Below are 21,549 nucleotides of genomic sequence, written 5' to 3' on the forward strand. Positions count from 1 at the left end.
CAATCAATTTACAACCTTGGAGCTCACAACAGCTGTCTTTAAAGGATTATCAGTTATTGTTAAACATCTGCTTTCCTATGGAGATAATTTAAGATTTTACTTGTTGTGCTGTTACACAAACCTCTTGAATACTTCATTCTGATTGGTCAATTGCAGTACTACGTGTATTTGTTTTAGGCACAATGCTTAGCCATACTTCTCTCAAATTATACAATTACATGTGCCTGTGTGTAAATCAAAGAACATATCTGTGGTACCACAAATCAAATAAAGCAGCCTAAACGTCTCATCATTTGAAAAACTCCATTTGTAGATTAGTTAAATAGTTGTTTCAGATTAGGCCACAGGGTGTCAGTATTAATCCGGTTTATTTTTGTACAGGACTATAAAACATGTTGATTATGGAGTTTTGTTTATTAGCCATTTAAATAATAATAATAACAATAATAAACGATATATCAATTTAATCCCAGATCTACTGATGCAACTTTGCAGTTTAAAACAAAATACACACATTAAAAAAAAGAATTTTACATCAAGGAGTATAACTTCCAGGTTTGATACCAATAAAATATATTTCAATTGATTTCATCTACATATTTAATAACTTTAATCACAGAGAACATCATTCTTATCTATGATTTAATGTCCACAACAATGTAGAATCTCTTTTTCCAAAGCATTCAATTAGAAGAAATGGCAAACATGCTTTGTAGCAAAGCTGAACACATTATGGCCCCAAAGAAAAATCTCAACACAAAATCATCTCAGACTTTTTGACCCTAAATCTAACACCAAGCTAAAGGCATTCAGGCTACAAGTCATCTGTCCAGATTTAACAGGTCTTGTATTTTTTTTAATACTGATATATTTATATTATATTTATCTAGTTATTATTATTGTTTTATCTAGTTGATTATTATTATTTATCTAGTTTCCTACATTTGCAGGGACAGAATGAGAATAATCAGATGCAGATGAACCATGGGAATGCTATAGTTGAGAAAACACAAAGAGCTGACTATTTATATCACATGATTCAAGGTTAGGTTCATGCAAAACCCTACACTGCTATGGTTATAACTTGCTGAAAGTATTTCTGCATCACCTACAATGGCAAGAAAAGCATGTCAAGCACTTCAGAAGTGGATGCCATATTTAAAAGCTTTTTACCACAAACAAAATCGGTGAATCTACAGAATCCATTGAACATCAACTCGGTTGTAACTGGTGTGGAATTAAACATGGCACCTACCCAAACTACTCAAAAGTCAATTTCCATCTCCAATGCTTGAAACCTTAAGGTAAGACTAGCGATCAAAACTTAAGTGTCCATAAAAGCAGCGCACTAATAGTACTATCAACAAAAAAATAAAATGTCAAGACTACTCAAGACTTTTGGATTGGTTGAAACAGGCCTGAATTGCCTTCTGCATTGTTTTTATAATGGAAAAGCTTGATGAGAGTTCATCAGTTTAATTGATGCGATTGAAAAGATGTGGGATACTGAGGATGCCACCAGTCCATGAGACGCACGCTGTGGACGGGATCCAGCACCACCTGCACCCCCTGTTCACCCCTGAGCTTCTTTCCCCGAATCATTGGTGAATCCTGGAACTCCAGGCGAACTCGGTGATGCCTCATGTCTGTGCTCACATTAATGGTGAACTGAAAGACAAAGAATGATTCCTTTATGACAGCAGAATGACTTGCATTTTCACTACAAGTAAAACCTAAAGCAGTAATGTGGACATTTCATCTGGTCTATGCTGCTGGGTATCAGACTCGACTTCCACTTTCCAAGTTCCTCTGAAGCTAAAGATTCAACACTGCAAAATTCAAGGGACAACCATGCAGCTTAGACCAAATATTAGCTTACTAAATCGGAGCAGATTTTCAAAAATTAGACATCAGGCATTTGCTGACTTTGTAAATGGTTATGGGTAAAACTGACAACACCAGAAGTTTTTTGAATCATCTAAATGGACACTGGAAATACGATCAATTTCATGGCAAGGGGCGCCCAATAAAGTTTATTGTATAACTGAGCCAGTGTTTTATCTTTATTTTATACATCTAAATAAACAATTATAAATATTTATTATACTTTTTTTTTAAACTTGCATTACTAAATTCTCAACTCTTAAGTCATTTTCTCAATTATTCAATTTTAATTGTTTTTAATTTGCTTTATTCTACTTAATTTTTTTTATTTATTGGGATGATTCATTGCTTATATTAGATTACTTAAGTCAACCATTGGCAAATGTGGCAAAAAAGACTCAAGAAAATGTTTTGCCCACAAATAATTATACAGGCAACAAAAATATGTAAAATACTATATAAATGAGGTATTTTATAATATAGGTGATTATCGTTATTATTACTATTATTGACAACAACAACGATGACATTATATTTCAATTAATTTTAAATGATAAATTTGTCTCTGAACTTTTGGAAAAAACAAAAAACAAACAAAAAAAAAAAAAAAAACACCAAACCGTATTGTGAAGAGAGTAATGACAAAATCTGCAGTGTTTAAAAATAAAAGGCAAAACAAACTCTTAACTTCTGGTGAAATTCAATGGACACCGTATTAAATTACATACATGATGTTACCACATATAACTCAAGAACGTAAAAATTAGGGATGCTTTGATCGATCGTCTAGAGATCGTTATCGGCCGATAATCACATTTTTAACTCGATCAGTACTCATTGATCTGGCCGATCTCATGAATGAAACAATCACACGTGTCTATTTATAAAGCAGGGGCAGACTTAACCAATAAGCGAGGCAAGCAGTCGCTTAGGGTCCCGGGGAATTAGGGGGCCTGACCAATTCCAAGAAGCCTATATTAATTATATACCTCTTTTATACATTTTCTATCCTATGTAGTAAAATATGTCTATAACTGTTAAGATTTAAACGTTATTACTTTTCAAAACCGGGGGCCCAGATGAATAATGGAATGTTCTTTCTGTACTGCACATGTGCGAGGTGTGAGTGCTTCAATCAGACACTGCCAGCCAGTGTTAGCAACTTAGCGACTTTTCAGCCCCTCCCAGTGCCAAAAAATAATAATAATAATAATAATAATAAATAAATAAAAAAGTGACTAGCAAATGTCTTCAAGTGCTGCTGGAGATTTTTAGAGACTCTCATGTGCCCATGCTGTACTGTTCCTAACGTTACTCATCGCAACAAGCTGCCGTTGGTCTCTCCCCCGCCTCAGAGCACTCAAAGGCAGCACAGTGCCACGCAGCCGCCTTTCACATCTGTAGCACTGAGATCAGATCATTCCACGACTGTGAGGTATTACCCTGGTCGATCAAACTGGTCTGCTTCTCCTTGTTTTAAATGTAATAATTTAAATGGACCATTTATTATTTTCTTGTTGTTAAAAAAAAAAAAAAATAAAAAATAAAAAAAAAATCACAGAGATTTTAGTGACACCAGTCTGCCAGTGATCAGAGTAGAGGTAGGTATAGTGTGCAGGAGTGAGAATTTTGAGAACATTTGGGGGAAAAAAAAGTAAAAATATAACAAACAACGAAACTCAGCTTCCTCTGCGATTCTGCTGTCTGGCCGAAACACCTGTCAGATAATGAGCGTTACGAGCTTGTTAAAAGGGCCCATTTAAAAAAAAAACATTCCCAGTGAATTGGCCACCGATTCACAAAAAGCAATCATTCAATTCATATGAAAAATGGTTAGTTTGATGGATTGTGAATTTAATTTGTTTAAATGTTTTTTTATTATTACTATTAAAGCCTAATCACAAAAAGGGTCAATTAACTGTACGTCGGGAATTAATTTGTAAATTTATTGCTTTAAGTATTATTAAAATATACCATTTTCATTTATAATAGTATTTTATTAAACAATATAAAATAAATCCACATTCCACACATACACACTTAACATGCAGTTTATTTTTCAAAAATGCCCCATAGCTGGAATTGCTTAGGGCCCTAAGTCAGTCCCTGTTTACAAGCTTAAAAGCAGGGGAATATGCACATGCGCACCCGGGTTATACATACAGCAGGTGCAACTCGCAAGGAGGTAAATGATGCGTGGGGGCGTGAGCGATCATGTCACAGCAGCTAAACTATATACAGATGTGTTACGACCTCTGTTTATACAGTTTATTGACCCATTTCCTTTTAGTAAAGTAATCGGTTCATAGGTGTGCATTTTAACTTATTATGCATCAAATATGTGCTCCAAATGTTGAATTGTTTGCGAAGTTCCCAAATAGCATTGTTCGTAATTTTTCTTCGCATTTTTTAAAAAATCTGTGCCATCCATTATTTTCTGTAAAGCTGCTTCTGACCATGACATGTTCACATCTAAATGATTATAAGAGATGTGTTTAAGGGATTATATGTAGCATCCTTAATTTGTGATCTTAGGTAAGTATTTAAGCATCATGCTTAGAGGGAAAATGTGCTATATGCATTATAAAGCATCCGAATCGGTACTCAGTATTGTCCGATCGCCATGACAAGGGATCTATACACGCTATTGTCTGCAAAATCCTGATCAAAGCATCCCTAGTAAAAAAAATCATGATCTTAAAACATAACAGATTCTCAACACTCACCAAAGTTAAAGTCATGCCCATCACAACAGAAGTGAAAATGAAATTGAGGGTAGTGACCCGCAACAGATAACAGTCCGAGTCTGGATTTGTGTGAACATCCTTATACTGCTTGGGTAGCTGAAGAGCAAAATCACATCCATTTTTGCCCTTGGTTGGCTGAAAATTGAAAGACGATCAAATTAAGACCACAGAGTCATCTCTTATCTTTTACGGATGTATAGTGAGCATACCAGTTTCACAAACTTAAAGTTGAATTCCCACATCTGCTCTGACCTACTTCCAGACACTTTGTTGACCCAAAACAACAAGCACTGCAGAGAGAAAGAGAGAAAGAGAGAGAGAGAGAAAGAAAAACACATCAACACAAAAATGCTCAAATCACAGGGGTTTAAAAGAGAATGTATGTATACACACCTTGGAATTGAGGAGTGTAGTGGGTGTAGATTCGGGGAGAGCAGGGCTTTTGGACACTCGAGAGCTGAAGGGCTCATATAAGTGAAAGAGAGAGCGAATCACACGGGCACGAAGACAATGCATCCTTGTGATAGAATCAGGCTGAAGGCGATCAGGGAGGTCTGCTTCAAGATTATAGTGCCTAGGGAAAGGTTTATTTAACACAAACACAAGATTTTTGTCATGTTTGAATGTTCTGGTTGGTGAACAATTTCTAATAAAGTGCCAGTCCAATTTCTCCAGTGGCTTTGGTTCCAAAACACAAGTGTGCAATATTGAAAACAAGTAATCTCAATATTTTTGCAATGATAAATAAAATTTTGCTTATTATTTTTGTTAGTATCTTGGCTGATTTAGGCCTGTAGTGGAAATCCCTATTTTAATGCAATCAATAGCATACTTTACAATTAATGCAACAGTATTTTATAGGATACTTCTCTATTTCAAGTAGACAACAATATGCATTTCACAAACATTGTGTGTCTGAATTCAGTTCCACTGATTAAGGGGTATGCAAAAAGATGTTGATCACTACTTCCGGTTAGTTGTAAATTGCCCATAAACGCACACCTCACAGTCTCATGAGACCACAGGAAATTATTTGCAAATAGCAGTGAAGTTACACATTGACTTCTAGAACTGTAGGTCATGTTATAATAATGAAAATGTGAATGCAATACGGCCAGATCACATTCAAACCAAACATTACTTTTAAATGGTCACTGTAATTATGAATAAATTCAATAACTAAACACTAGGGGTGTGAATGTGCACTGGTCTCATTTTTCGGTTTGGTTACAATTTTCATGTCATCAATTTGGTATCTCGGGACAATGCTTTCCATCCACTATCAATATAATATAACATAATTTATATATACAGTTGAAGTCAGAATTATTAGCCCCCCTTTGATTTTTTTTTTTCTTTTTTAAATATTTACCAAATAATGTTTAACAGAGCAAGGAAATTTTCACAGTATGTCTGATAATATTTGTTCTTCCGGAGAAAGTCTTATTAGTTTTATTTCAGCTAGAATAAAAGCAGTTTAATTTTTTTTTATGTAAAAATGATTATTATTATTAATTTTTTTTTTTTTTACTTCACAACACAAGAATACACGTTTGTCTTTTAATACAAGCAGTCGGATATATGAATTGCATCTTTATGTTTTACCTGCTCAAAGAAACAATCATTTTGAATCTATCAAACAAAAATTAAAGTATAGGCACAGAAGACAACAGGAGTATTTATTGCAAATATTTTTCTTTAAATACTACTCCGGCTTGCTTTACAAAAATAAAGTTTAAAATAAAACTCACCTATTACCTTCCTGTTTTACATGTACAGAATCAATTTCACATTTACAATGATTTATTGACAAGTATATTTCCATGTGACAGATTTTCCTGTACGTTCAAAATTCTTTTAAATAAAGTTCTAGAATTTTTGCCTGCCTACCTTTTATAGAGACGTGACCAAAATGCAGCCGTGCAAGTGGCAGTCCAAGCATTTTTGCAGATCAAAGAAAATGTGCAGACATCTTCTGGACGAATGTATGCAGCAAGCACAAGCCAGATATCGATGGGATACTCCTCTCCATTTATGCTCTCGCTGTTTTCTAACATAAAAAAAACAAGTCATTTAAAATCCCAAACTCAGGAAAATATACATTTAGAGCATTACATGGATTCCCAAACTTTTTAGTCACCTAAAGTAACTCTTGACAGGATCTTAATATTTCAGTTCAACACATCTGACTGCCATTAAGTTATCATATCACACACAGGTAATATTTGTTACTTTAAGTAATTCTTAACATTTCTACAACTCATATATTTTGGTTTCCCAATTGTTTTTGCAAAGGAAAAAAAATCTCACTGTAAAATTCAATGTGGTTACCTTTGCGTCTTTTGTTTTTCTTTTTGCGGGACCCTTTGATTTCGTCCCCTTCCTCCGAGTCCTGTTCATCACTACTCTCATGGGCTACATTTTTGACACAGTCTGCAGAGGAGAGCACTTCCTGCACAGGACCCTGGGATGCCTCAAGTCCACAGAGTAATTTCACTGAATCAATATAAAGAGCAAGAGTTGTTTTTTTTTGCTCTCATAACACTTCAGCTCGGCTCATTTATTAAGTTTCTTTGGTCTAAACATACATACATATTTTTTAAATAGGAAAAAAGTTCTTACACATTTTTCAAAGTCAAATCTAAGAAATGTAAAAGCACTTTCCAGATGCATTTTCAAACCATTACAAGTGTGGCAAATTACATATTTACTTACTTCATAATACCTCATACCAGATGCTATTGTTACAGTATTCTGAAGTACAGTATAGTGGTTTAGTTTAGAATTTTATTTTTGATAGCATGTTTGTCCCAAACCCAACTTCACATATTGCATTTTACTCATATTTTAAAATGTAAAGAAAAACTTAAGTTGAATTATTATTACCTATTTATTCACAAATTATTATGACAGCAAAAATGACATTTCTAGCACTCATAAGAAAGGAAGTCCTGGTTCAATTAGAGCTCACACTGTTCACATAGTAATGGAGTATGTTTACATGGACACCAATAATTTGATTTTAATGCGACTTAGACAATACTCTGATTAAGAGTCTACAATGCAAACAGCGATTTTTGATTAATTTAATCTGATTAATAACAATCGAAATACATAGAAATTGAGTTAAGACATGTGGAGTATGCCGATTTTAGTCGCATTACAGAAGGGCAGTGGGGACATGTAAACACCTTAGTCGAACTATTATCGTCATTATAGGACTATTTGCCGTGTTTTGCGACAGGATAGTCCACACACACACGGCTGTTTGACACTCTGCACAGAGTCAGTGCAGTCCAGAGACACCTGCATCGTGAAATGCAGAAGTTTTTTGCTTCCATTCTGCATGCAGTATGAACTTGCATTAAAACAACACTCTTCCAGCAGTTCACGGCATTTCATGCATGAAATGATCCTGAATGAAAGTGCCAAACTGCAGTTAAAGTCGACAAATAAAAAAATGAAACTCCAGAGGAAATGTGAATAGCGTGGTGATGCGATGATATTATTCAAGTTATGTGCTGTAACATGTAAAACGGGATCATGAAAGGAACATTCAAAAAGCAACTCATGTAAACGTCTTAATCTTATTATTGTCTTAATTAGATTAAGGCAAATAATTTGATTACTGATGTCCATGTAAACGTTGTCAATGACTCCCGAAACAGTTCTGTTTTTGTGAACAAGGTTCAGATGGCAGCGTTCATACTTATTCAAATGAACCACACTAATAGTGCTAGTATACAATCAAACTAAGCCTATCCAGTAATTAAAAACCCATTAAGCATCAAATGTCATACAATAAATGCATACTTATAATTTCAACATACCAGACATAAACATCATTGAGCTAGTCTGATCATTCCTGCTGTTGAAGCTTCATCATCATGCAGTTTTAGCTTAAGTTTAAATTTAAAACACCTGTATCAGCTAATGAAGTGATGACATGCATTTGGGGTCGCTGTTAATAATTGACAGGTGTGTAAAAGAGAGGACTGGACTAAACTAAAGAGCTACACGAGTTTATCCTTGTTAATGAATGACTTTATTCATTTATTTATTTGAGTTTATTAACCCATTAACTGCCATCCCACTTTTTTGAGTGCATATCATATATAGTTTGTCCAGATAGGTTCAGGTTTAGATACAAAAATAAATATATAATAAATATGTACTGAAAAACGTTCCACTTGTTGTGAGGAAGCATTAAAGGGCTAATTACTTTATAGATGTCTGGAATAAAATGTTAACTTTGACTAAAAAATTAAGTTTAAAAGATAAATTGTAATAAATGGCTTTTATAGGACTATGAGAAAGTCTGATTCTATCACAAGTCATACCTGGGACAAACTTTAATGTAGTTTTGTCATATTATGATATGTAAAAGCATAGTTTTTCTATTATAAGATTAGTTATCGAAAATATTCTCATACGTAATTATTACATAATTTACCTTCTTTTTCAATTGCATTAGCAACAGCCTTTTTAACTCTTCCCGACTTCACGATGGCGGGATCGGCATTGGCATAGTCAGCCACAGTTACTGTAAAAACATACGAAGGAATACTTTGTTATAGGCGATGATACATTTCATGACATTAGCCCGCCTTGCTCTATCATTTACGTTACCTGACTCCGAGCAAACATCCTCGGCTCTAAATTTCAGCCGTTTTCGGTACCCTTTCTTGGGCATGACGACAGCGAAGGTCTGTGGCCGTTTATCGAGGCTGTTAGCCCTGCCATCTTTCCAGCAGAGGTAACGGAAAATCGGTTAAAATGAGGGTGAAATTAAAGAAAGTACCTCCAGGATCTTCAGCCATTATGGAACTGACGCTCAAGGTCGCGTACATTCTCGCGAGATCTCAGCGAGCAAACGAATCACCAGACTGGGCGCTTATTGGACGCAGATATCATATGTGAGGAGATTCCTCCAATCAGACGGTGTATATTCATAACTCCAGGCTTCAGAGAAAAAAATGGATATATTTGAATACGACAAACAATGACGTAATCTCAGCTGTTAATTTTGATGTGTGTGTCTTGGAGCACAAAGAATTATATAAATAACAAACAGCTTATATAGGACGAGAGTAAAAACAGTAAAAAATAAGATTGAGCCATCCAAAATTCATCTTTGCATCATTTTTGTTGTTTTTTTTTTTCTGTTAATTTTGTTGTTGACCTTGTATTAAAATGACATCTGCATTTTTACTAAAAATTCATGGGAGGCATCGAATGATGGTTCAGCATAATAACATTTGACAAAGACTAATGCAAGTTGTTTTACATCATAGGTCTCAAACTCGATTCCTGGAGGGCCGCAGCTCTGCAGTTTTGCTCCAACCCTAATCAAACACAGCTGATCCAACTAATCAAGGTGTTCAAGACTACTAGAGACTATTGAGCAGCTGTGAGTTGGAGGTGGTTGGAGCTAAACTACACAGATCTGCGGCCCTCCAGGAATAGGCTATTCACCTTATTCTTTGCGTATGAGTGGGCGCAGCCATTTGAATCTTTTTGGCTCGAGACTTCCGGTCTTGTTCATGTCCATTCATTTTTAGAGGTTAAAAACAGCTCGTAATGCTGCTTTATGTTGCCGTTTATTATTTCTAGTCATTTCTCCCATAGGCAACTGAATCGGAAGTCCTAAAATAATTGCAAAAACGAGCGCACTTCCGCATTGTAGAATAAGGTCAATATGCACTGCTAGTGTTTTTCAGCCAATAATGAACTTCTGGTGAGAGCTTTATGTGACTTTTTTCACTTTCATACGGTTTCTTTTACAGCAGCGATGTTGTAATGTAATTACAATGCATTCAGTTAAACAGATGTAATCATCCGTTTAATTGTTAAAGTGTAAAGAGAGACAAAAGAGCTTTTAAATGCAGGCACCGTTATTAGCCGCAGATGTGTGCAAAATTCCTTGGAAAATAATAAGGTAGAACTTATTTTAAAGACATGACATGGAAAAATATAATTTAATGCTATGCTTCTTGTTTTGTGTGATGCCCACTTTATATCGCATCTCAGCCAGACAGTGAAGATCGCTGTTTTTTAAATAAATCAGATCTTAAACGCGGCAATTTTGTATGGGATGACAAATAACCGGAAGCCCTAGGGCTGACTGAAATTAAAAGTCTGTGAGTTCTCAAGACTTCATTGAGTTTGAGACCACTTTTTTACATGAAACCATGTAGCAACATTTTATTTAGAAATTGTTCAATTGTTTCCTATGAATATGCAGATAGTAAACAAAATCAGTTTTGGCTAAACTAAGCTGTTGTATATTTATTAAACATTTTATTTTAGCTTTCCCCTCTACTCGCCATGTTTTTGTTAGAGTAAATAAATAAATAAACAAACAAATAAATAAAATACAGCAATATTGTGCCACAGTATTTCAGTTAAAATGTTTACAAAAATGTTAAAATGTGCATTTAACATTTTAAATATCTTAAAAGATTTACTTCTCCAAAAAGGGGTAAAGAAAATCTGATTACATCAATGAAAATAGTTGCGCTTGTGAAAGCTTTTTTTTTGTTTTTTTGCTTAGAAACCATGATTACCATAATTAGTAGCATTTTATTTGTTAAGACCATTCAAAGAGACAGTAAAGATTTGTAGTGTTAAGATTTTTTTATTTAAAATCAAAGAATCCTTAAAAGTAAAATGTATCAAGATTTTCACAGAAATAGGAATTTTTTTTAACATTTATTATAATAAACCAATAAATTTAATGATAATAGAGCAGCAACTCGTCATATTAGAACGGTTTCTGAAGCATTGTTTGACACTGAAGTCTTAAATTGTAACAATGCTTAAATCAGCTTTGAATTACAGGACATTGCTCTTAAAATTGTTCAGTGTGTCACAGTGACGCAGTGGGTAGCACGATCGCCTCACAGCAAGAAGGTCACTGGTTTGAGCCCCGGCTGGGTCTGTTGGCATTTCTGTGTGGAGTTTGCATGTTCTCCCCGTGTTCGCGTGGGTTTCCTCCGGGAGCTCTGATTTCCCCCACAGTCCAAAGACATTCACAATAGGTGAATTGAATAAGCAAAAATGGCCTTCGTGTATGTGTGTGAATGCAAGAGTGTATGGGTGTTTCCCAGGGTTGGGTTGCGACTGGAAGGGCATCCGCTGTGTAAAACATATGCTGGATAAGTTGGCAGTTAAACCCACTGTGGCAACCCCTGATTAATAAAGGGACAAGGCTGAAAAGAAAATTAATGAATGAATGATTAAAATTGTTCATAAAAATATATTAAAATATAAATTGTCCAAATAAACATAATACTATAAAAATATCTAAATATAAATAAATTAATATATTTTAAATATATATAATTAATATTTAATAGTTTAATTGATAGTTTAATAGTTTTTTCAAAAGCACTGACATGAGAATTCTTTTAAAAAATGGATGCTTTTTTGTGTAATCTTTAGCTTAAAAAAAAACTCAAAACATTTCTGTGCACCTGCCTTCCACCAGAGGGCGCTGCGCGTGACACCATTTCTCACACTGGCGTCTCGTGCATGACAGTCATGTAGTCGCGTGGTGCTGATGTGAGGAACTCCGATTTTACGCTGTTTGCACGAGCTTTCCAAAGCCACGCCGGGTGGATTTAATCTTCGCCGACGACGTGGGAGGCATTCAACCTCTACGTCCACCCAAAGCGTCGGTGCGTTCATCTTTTAAAACATGCTCGGATGTTTGTGGAGATAGCGGAATAATCGCTGTGTTGTAAGCGGGGAATGAGCTCGTAGAGGGAGGAGCGCTTCGGCTCGGCTCGCCGTGCACCGAGATGATGATGGTGGTGGCTGAGGGATCCGGAGGATGCGGCAGACGCGAATTTCATCGATTTCTGAAAGGTTAATGGCAACTGGTGGATGTTAAGGCGAGGTTTAATCAACTCCAATCGGAATATGTATGTGGCGAGCGCTGTGATGGGCGTGCAGCGAAATGCATTGAGTTCCAAGTCAAACTAGGTGGAAAATGTCAGATCGGAAGAGGCCGACAGTCATGGACCAGAGAGGTCAAGGTGTGTGAGGGATGCAATTAGTCAAATGAAAGGATGCATGTGCGTTTTAAAACACATGGACATGTTTGATGTGCATTTAAATGGCACTAAATATCAGTAGTGCACCTCAATCTTGAATATACAAAAAAAAAAAAAAAAAAAAAAATTCAAAGCAATTTCTAATTTGATTTAGACTTTGTAGTACACTAAGCAATATGATGTGCGAAGTGATGCCAACCATAAATGAGGGTGACTCGGTGAGTTCCCAGAGAGGCTCCCAGAATGGCACGGATGCCGAGTCTAATTTTGAACAGCTGATGGTGAATATGTTGGATGAGAGAGATAAGCTGCTGGAGTCTTTACGGGAGACGCAGGAGACCCTCATCCAGTCACAGACCAAACTCCAGGATGTTCTTCACGAGAGGGATGTGCTTCAGAGACAGCTCAACTCCGCCTTACCACAGGTAAACGCACACACCTGACACAGGTGCACGGGAAGTTGCGTAATGACTTGCACGGTTTATGTTTTATTGCTCTTTTTTTATGTAAATCTCTAATACATTAGTATGAGATGTTCAATCAGTGCAAGAAGATCATTTTAGTGTTCCTTTTGTCATATAAAGCGCAGTGTCATTGAAATGTTATTTAAAAAGAAAGTATGGTCACTAACGGATCAGCCAAGTAGGTTCAAAAAAAGGTCTTTTCTTTTTTCAGCCTACAGATGTGTCCAGTGATATCGCTTGCTGTGTGTTTTTGTTTTTGATGTACAGTATTTCCTGTTGAAACAGTAAGATGAGATTGGGTGTGCTGAAGGGTTTGCTCCTTTTTGTAAATCACTTTTGAGCAGCCTTGGTTCTGGAAGTACATATGTGTATTTATTTTCTGATACATTTTTTCCATACTTGCTTGCTTACTCCCAGGGCTGCTTATATCGAATTTGATATTTAAATGCAGTATGTTGGTGTTTCGAAATGTCTAATTTTTATAAGGTTGGGTCATTAGCCTAATGCTCAACCCCCAACCTGGAGGACCAGGACATACACACATACACTACGAACAATTTAGCTTACCCAATTCACCTATAGTGCATGTCTTTGGACTGTGGGGGAAATGGGAGCACACGGAGGAAACCCATACCAAGACGAAAGAACATGCAAACTCCACGCAGAAATGTCAACTGACACACCCGGGGCTCAAACCAGTGACCGTCTTGCTGTAAGCGCTAACTACTGAGCCACCATGCTGGCTCCATTTTTCCCATAGGATTTTTTAAAATGAAAACGAGCAGAATATGAGGCTAATCATAACATTAGTTAAGTTGAAGCAAAAACAACAAATATATATATATATATATATATATATATATATACGAAAATACAACAAAAAGAGGTACTTAATGATTTTACTGAGGGTAGGATCTACAAGTCTGTGAAATAATGCAAATGACAACTGAATGATGTCATTTTAGACAGCATTTTTCTTGGATAAAAAATTGGGTATGCCCCTAAGTGCGAGATGAGTCATGAACATTTTTAAACATCAAAATGCTGTCCACAATGCTAAGAGCAGTGTTTAGATGGATATATGCATATGTGATGTGCTCTTTTCTAGTTAAATTAATGCTCAAGAAAAAAAGACCGTGGTGAGAAATGATCTGATCATAGCAGTATGGATGTGTTTGCAGAAGCTCTTCAATTCATCAATTCACATTCTGACAGATTAGAAACATTATTTTTACACAGTTCATTTTTTATGAATTGTATTTGAGACTATAGAATAAATACAGTAGTCAACATTTAAAATGGTTATAAAAAAGTTTTTTTTTCAAAATTGCCCTATAGATTAGAATGGGTGGTGTCCGCTGCAAATGTGGATGAGAACTGTAGACCTGGCTGTGTGAGATTACAGTTAGAACGAATCTCAATTCTTTTCGTGGCACATTGACATTACTGTACATAACTGCATTTTCAGAGAGGAACAGCCTCTGAGCTTCATGCAATGCTTTTTAATGGGCATTTTCTGCATAATCTTGAATATTGTGTCAGCAAAAAAATAAATAAATAAATAAAATAAAAAATAAAATAATAATAACAATAATAATTAATATTAGAGTGATTTCTGAAGGATCATGTGACTTTGAAGACTGAAGTAATGAAGCTGAAAATTCATCATTAAAATCACTGGAAAAAATGATTAAATTAAATTATAAACCACTTTTGAACAATTATTTTATAGTGCAATAACATTTCACAGTTTATACTGTATTTTTGATTACATAAATGCAGCCTTGGTGAGCAAAATACACTTATTTTAAAACATTTAAAATCCCATTGACCCCAAACTTTTGACCGGTAGTGTACATATTTCTGTACTGTAAGAAAATCTGTCTAGTCTACTAGCTTTTAGACAACATAGAATAGAAGGTTTGTAACAGACTTTGCATTTGTGTGAGTGCAAATTGTTGAATATTCAACTCATAAGTATTTATTTTGTTACATGAATTTTGAATAGCAATGCCCATGAAATATCATGAATGACTGGTCATGAAAGTTTGGTACTACACCCTAACTCAATCTGATTGTAAGCTCATTTTTCAACACTTTAAGTTGAAATGTCATATTGTGTTTATAAAATAGCACAATGGATTTAAATGTGAAAAAGTACATGCGGCATATATACAGTAAACATAATTTACCATGGTTGTTAGGTGCTGGAAAAGCATAAAAATACACATTGAAAGTGCTTGAAAAGTGCTGGAATTTGAAGTTGGAAAAGGTGTAAGAACCCTAATAATAACTCAACAATTAATGAAAAGTCTTACATACTATAGCAGTGACGTGCGGTGAGGTTTGTGGCTGGTGAGGCACTGACTTATGCACTTAATATATTTGCCAACATGATTGCGTTTCATATCTCATATCAGTATTCTTTCTATACACATAGCAGGTACTTAGGCCTATTGGGCCAAGGAACAATGTGAAATGTATAGCGATTTGATAAACCTCCCAAAAACTACAAAGTTCAAGCAACAAATATCAAGGAACACACAGATGCACTTTCTTTCTCTCTCTCTTATTAACACACAGGATTCGCACACTGGTCTTACTTTTACTTGTAAATGAAGTCTTGAAATGACTGAGTTATGTTCTGTCCCATCCTTTGAAACAAGACCTTTAGCTCCGGCATTGGTCGTCAATTATTTATTACTTCACGATTTGATTAAAAGTACAGATTTGATCAGTTTTGAGTTGAAATATTAACATTAACATCCGCCATTTTGCAGTCAGTCAGGGGAAAACATAAACTTAAACTTTACTTGCCTACTTAAGAAGAGCAACCACCGAAGAAGAATAACCATGAGCTTACACACGCCCTCTTCATCGCGGCAGAGCTACTGCCTGCCTCACCTCATGTCTTTTCAGTGCGGCTGCATGTCAGATCCATACATGAAATACATTACCTATTATATGGAAAGTGAGGACATACAATAAAAATGTCTACAGTGTATGAAAACATTTTAATGACGCATTCACTGAGTAAGCAAAAGGCAGGCGCTTAACCCAGTTTGCTTAACCCAGTTTAATTGAACAGAAAATACGCAGAATACATCGATTTTGATAATAAGAATGATTAAAACTATTTAACTCATACAGAAATTGCATTTATAGCATAGATCAGTGCACAAATATTGATTTTATCAGTAGTATACATCCTATGATGGCAGGTGAGGATGAGGCACTGCCTCACCTGTCTCCCCTGACTGCACGTCCCTGCTGAATAGCCACCTCAAGCCTCCAGTATTGAGCAAATATTTTGCAAGCATAGTTCTTTAAACCAAATATTCTCAGAAGAAATGTTTCCAATTGAACCATTTCGGCAGAATAGCTAAAAGGGATCTATTATTCATTTTGGATGTGCTCTGTGCTGCACTTTCTGGCATCCACACAATTATAGGGCACGCATTGAGGAGCTGATGGCACCCGGTAAACGCTTGTTTTCACAAAGGTGCATTATTGACTTGAATTTCTTGTGCCCCAGAAATGTCAGTGGCAACAAGGTTACAATTTAAATAAAAGCCTTACATTTTTGCAAAACATATATAAAAGTGGGCTATATGCACAGATGATCTTTCTTTTGGTCATTCGCCAAGGACACAAGTGATATTTATCGATTCATCTGAGTATCCCGCATCAATCATCCCTCCATCACCCTCTCTTTAATTTCGTCCCCACACAAGTGATGCAAAAGCAGCTTACTTGTCCACTTACGTCACCCAGCTCATCTCAACACTTAATAGATGGGATAATACGAATCTTCAAGACTTCTCTGCCTGTGGGGGAATTTTATGACTTCAGTGAATGCAAACGAGTCTTAAAAAGGAGGTGACTGAACTCTGGGAACAGAGACGGGGACTGGTTTTGTAGTTGATAGACGCCTCACCGTTCTGTCTCTGGAGGAAAATTGGACTTCCTCTCTTGGTGCTTGCATGTCTAGGACTGTTCAAAGCAAAATGCCTGCTTTCATCTGATGCTCTGATGCATGTGAGACTGTTGCTAAGAGGCCAATTAATCTAGTTTACAGCCAACGTTTACATTTTAAACCCCTGATTTAACTTACTGCCTGTATAGTTTTATCCTCAAATGACATGCAAACTTAGCACTTTCTTGACCTGGCAAGCTCTAAACCTATTGGCCATCTTCATACGTTTTCTGTTTTATTTGTTTTCTTATTATTTTTTTTTCCATCTAGAGTTACAGGGTACTAAGATGATGCATATAAGGATGAAAAGCTTAAAGGGATAGTTCACACAAAATTTAACATTTACTCACCCTTTATTTGTTTCAAATGTTAATTTGTCTCTTTCTTCTGTTAAACACAAAAGGAAATATTTTGACGAATGCTGGAAACCTGTAACCATTGACTTTCAGAGTATTTGTTTTTCCTATGTAAGTCGATGGTTACAAATTTTCAGCTTTCCTTAAAATAGCTTGCTTTTGTGTTGTACAGAAGATTGGTCTGAACAGAACCCATGTGGTCTGTTTTGAAGAGGATATTTTCCAAATTATTATGGATTTGAATGAGAAAAGACCATAGCTGTCGATGGAATATAAAGAAGCTCTCAGATTTCATGCAAAATATGTTAAAGTTGCTTTATGTAAGCTGTATGTAAGTTTTTGACTCTTCTGAAGCATAAAAATAACATAATATGTTCACAGATATTTAAGAATCTAGCTAAATTTTAAATGTGCGTTAAGTGCCGGAATGTCTGTCTATGTTTTGGTAGTTTAGCCAATGCTAGTTTAGCCAATTATATTTCAATACCCCGGAATGTTTTTGTGGAAAATAGCATATTTGATTCATTCAATCAGAAAGGCTCTCAAAGTACGCATCCATGACTGAAATGCGACCTCCGGTGGACAGTAGCAGCCTCCTAATTGAGACACAGAGTTCCACTTGAGGTGGTTATTAATTAGCATAAACATTAGGTGAGCAGGTTACATTGTAACCCCGTGTCCTAACAACACGCTACATGACGAGATTTGCAGTGATAAGCAGTTCGGCTGTTTGCACCAGACAAAACATGACAGAAATTTAAATCCAGCCATTTAGAAGCACAGAATATGTGCATTTACTACACTCCAATAAAATAGAAAGGTTTATAATCTAATTAATACATATTAAACCTCTTTAACATTATTAAACATACATGCTGAATCACTGATTTGTGTTGTCTTGCACTGAAGTTCCATTTCAAATGGTTTATTTTATTAAGGGGATCTGCTGCTGTTTTCAGTAGTATGGCAATACATGTCATGTAAAATAGCATTCAAACTCGCATTATTAACATTTAACACTAAAAAAAGCACACGAGGCGTACCTGAGGTGATCATTGTCAGTTTTCTGTTGTTCAGCTACAATAAATAGAAGCCGTTTCTAAAATATAAGGTTTAAGGTGTTGGTTAGAACAAAAACTCCTTTTAATATGGAAAATATTTCTTCTATCTGGTGCCGTTGCTTTTATTTAGAACAGTTTAAATCAGCCTTTAGGCTCGACAGTCGGCACATTACCGTTGGTGTCGTCAATCTGGCAACCTGCGCTTGTGTTTGTTTTGAACCAGGTGTGCAATACCTAGTTCACCCTTTCGGTGTCTAACTTGCATATTGCACCTTTAATTTGTGTTCCAAAGACGAACAGAGGGGTTTAAAATGACACTAAATCTGCGGTCAAACTGGGCTTTTCTCCCTATAGACTTACATTCATACACACGCGAATGCGTCAGACCAGAAACGCAGGGTCATGCGTCACGTTTCGCAGGTCGCTGCAGTGCAAAGTTCAAGCTTGGTGAACTCTGACCTGCGAAATCACATCACTTGACTACGTGAGACCAACCGAGGATCAAAACATGACCCCTGGACAGAAATGTAAAATATGGACCAATCGCTTGCGTTTTTTAATGTCTAATTATCTTGTTTAATCTCGCCCATTTTCGCAGAGCCGTACAACAGAATTTCGAAGCTTAAACTCTAGAGTGACCGCAGCTAAACCCCTTAAATCTGTACGCATCACGTATGTTAAGTTATTGATTCTATTTTATTTCCATGTAAAGCTAAAACATCTGGTCTGTCAATTTTGTCGCTCTATGATCCAATGAATAAGTTTGTGTTTTCAGTTTTGTAGTTTCACAGACTGCTGTAGAGGCAGTAGACTGTTTCATTGATAGTCATTTAGTGCTCTCCACGTTTCTTTCTGTTCATAGTGTATAAAGCTAATTATACCTTGCCATGGTTGATCACTTCTGTTTTGGTGGTCTGTAATTGCTGTTCAGCAGCAAGTATGAGTAAGGTTTTCAAACACAAATCATGTGCTTTTTATTCTTTTGGTTAAGCCTTGGAAATCCATTGCCACTGTGTTATTGATTATGAGTATGCACGGGATGATCATTTTAATGGTGGTGAAGATGCATAAACACTATCCACATTTTTCTGCATGTCACTGCATTTCAAATGATGGATTGCGCTGTTTTGGGGATATTCTGTTTGAAAGAAATTAAACTAATCATTTCAGATAATGAGGTTGTGCTACAAATTACCCATATACCGTACAGTGAAAACTGAGGGAGAGGTATGTTTGGAAATTTGAAAATACTTTTACACTTGGTATCACAAGTAAGGCCCTTCACTTGAGTGCGCACCAAAAGTGGACCAAAAAAGCGTACCGAGACCTACTTGAAGAGGTGGTCTGGGTACGCTTTCAAACGAACCCTGGAGCGGTTCGTTTGTGGTGAGAACATGATCCGAACTAAAACAGACCCAACCGCAAAAAGTACTGAGCCTTTTGGTCTAATCCAGCTGTGGTAGTCCGTTATGCGCTGTCCCATCTTATAGGGTTTGGAGGAAAAATACTTGTTGACAGCTCTTTACCAACAATTTTAAACAGAGTTGTAAATTTTAAACGTTGATAATATTTCCGGAAGATGACCATGTCGCAGTTTAGCTAAATTAATTCAGGCCTCCTCTTTACGCCTTCGCCAATTGCAATGTATTAAAACATTGTTTTCCAGCCACAGCTGCGCATCATTCTTGAAATGTATAGTTTGTTTAAAGTGATTTAAAGTGAGCCAACATGACTTTAATCTGAGGATTTATCACTGTACATTGATTCGGGATGCCTTTGACAATACAATGCATTTTTTTGCGTTTACATGGGGACATAATCCACATGTTCATAATATTGCAGTAGTAAGAGTCGTTTGGAGTTTTTGTGCATATTCTTGGTCTGCTGAATTGATGGGTCATTCTTCAACAAGTCGTTTTTTAACTAATCTTTTATGTGACTCAAGAACAATGAGTCCTCCCAGGGAGTAATTCATTCATTCGCATATGCGCACATTTGTGCAGGTGGGGTCAGGGGTGAACTTAGTGATTCAGGGGCCCTAAGCAACTCCAGGTATGGGGCCCTAGCATTGAAACTCAAAACATTCTCTTTCTCTATAGATATGTTTTTTTTCTCTGTAGATTCTTTTTTTTTTGGAAATAAACTGCATGTTAAAATATATGTTTCAAGTGTAACTTTATCTTCTTAATGTAAAATAACTACTCAAATAAAAAACAAGTTCAACAACAATAGCCATATTAGTGATTAGATTTTAACATTTGTATGTGCAATACAGAAGGAACGTTCCACTAGGCTGTTCATGGGGGCCCCTGGTTTTGAAAAGAAGTAATAATGTTAACACCTTAAAGAGCCCCTATTGTGCGTTTTTGATAATGACATTCCATGTAGTGTGTAACACAGCTCTAAGTAGAGTGAAATATCCAGCTAAGGCTTAAATCTGAAAGTGGACAGTTTTTAAAAATATTGATTCATCTAAAAAAAGAGTCGACTTACAGTGGTTAGAATGAATCGTCTGCAAAACATAAGCCCCGCCCAATTGTTGCGCACACAAACCCGGGAAAATTTAAACCTGCGGCCTTGCCCACTAAGCCAGCAGCAAATACTAACAGATCCTGAAGTCATCATGAGTCATGAAGACGCTGTCCTTACCTGGATATTATTGGAAGTGTGAGGGAAATTGGTGATTCATTTGTTTGTTGAGGAAGGATCAGAAAAGACTACTGATGTATGAGACTTGTGAGACGAATGGACGGACAATACACCAGGGGTGTGTGCAAAATAAGGCCAGTTTATTAGGCACAAAGGTAGGCTGCTGCACGCTGAGGAGTGAGCGCTACAACCCCAGGCTGGGGATGTGATCTCTGGGCAAAGCAGAGTACAGGTAAGCCCTGAGAACATCTAACACTTCACACAAGAGGTGCCACAGCGATGATTGCAAATAGAAATGATCTAAATCACAGCTGAGAAGGGAGAAAAAAATAAAAGATAATTAAAGAAATCAGAC

At 36.2% G+C, this 21,549-nt stretch overlaps 2 protein-coding genes across 2 annotated transcripts in view; one reads left to right on the forward strand and one right to left on the reverse strand.

The window, feature by feature from the left end:
* Window positions 1–449: 449 nt before the first annotated feature.
* On the reverse strand, window positions 450–9,457 carry tmem183a (transmembrane protein 183A). Its single transcript, XM_056468628.1, has 8 exons — window positions 9,261–9,457; window positions 9,085–9,174; window positions 6,963–7,127; window positions 6,522–6,681; window positions 5,025–5,205; window positions 4,841–4,921; window positions 4,611–4,766; window positions 450–1,668 (listed from the first exon to the last, which is right to left on the reverse strand). The coding sequence occupies exons 1-8, from the start codon at window positions 9,322–9,324 to the stop codon at window positions 1,471–1,473; spliced, it is 1,095 nt and encodes a 364-aa protein (XP_056324603.1). The 5' UTR covers window positions 9,325–9,457; the 3' UTR covers window positions 450–1,470.
* A 3,386-nt stretch (window positions 9,458–12,843) lies between these two features.
* ppfia4 (PTPRF interacting protein alpha 4) overlaps window positions 12,844–21,549 on the forward strand; it is a 187,616-nt gene continuing 178,910 nt past the window's right edge. Inside the window, exon 1 of the mRNA XM_056468039.1 lies at window positions 12,844–13,113. Coding sequence (XP_056324014.1) covers window positions 12,865–13,113 — 249 coding nt within the window. The 5' untranslated portion in view covers window positions 12,844–12,864. The remainder of the gene's footprint in view (window positions 13,114–21,549) is intronic.

The sequence above is a fragment of the Danio aesculapii genome, chromosome 11 (genome assembly GCF_903798145.1).
Source record: "Danio aesculapii chromosome 11, fDanAes4.1, whole genome shotgun sequence".
In the NCBI taxonomy this organism is placed as follows: Eukaryota; Metazoa; Chordata; class Actinopteri; order Cypriniformes; family Danionidae; genus Danio; species Danio aesculapii.

Coding starts and splice junctions, on each gene's coding strand:
- tmem183a (XM_056468628.1), bottom strand. CDS start 9,324: ATGCCCAAGAAAGGGTACCGAAAACGGCTGAAATTTAGAGCCGAGGAT. Junction 7,128..9,084: donor TAATGCAATTGAAAAAGAAG/GTAAATTATGTA, acceptor ATATTGATTCAG/TGAAATTACTCTGTGGACTT. Junction 5,206..6,521: donor TGGTCACGTCTCTATAAAAG/GTAGGCAGGCAA, acceptor ACCTTTCCCTAG/GCACTATAATCTTGAAGCAG.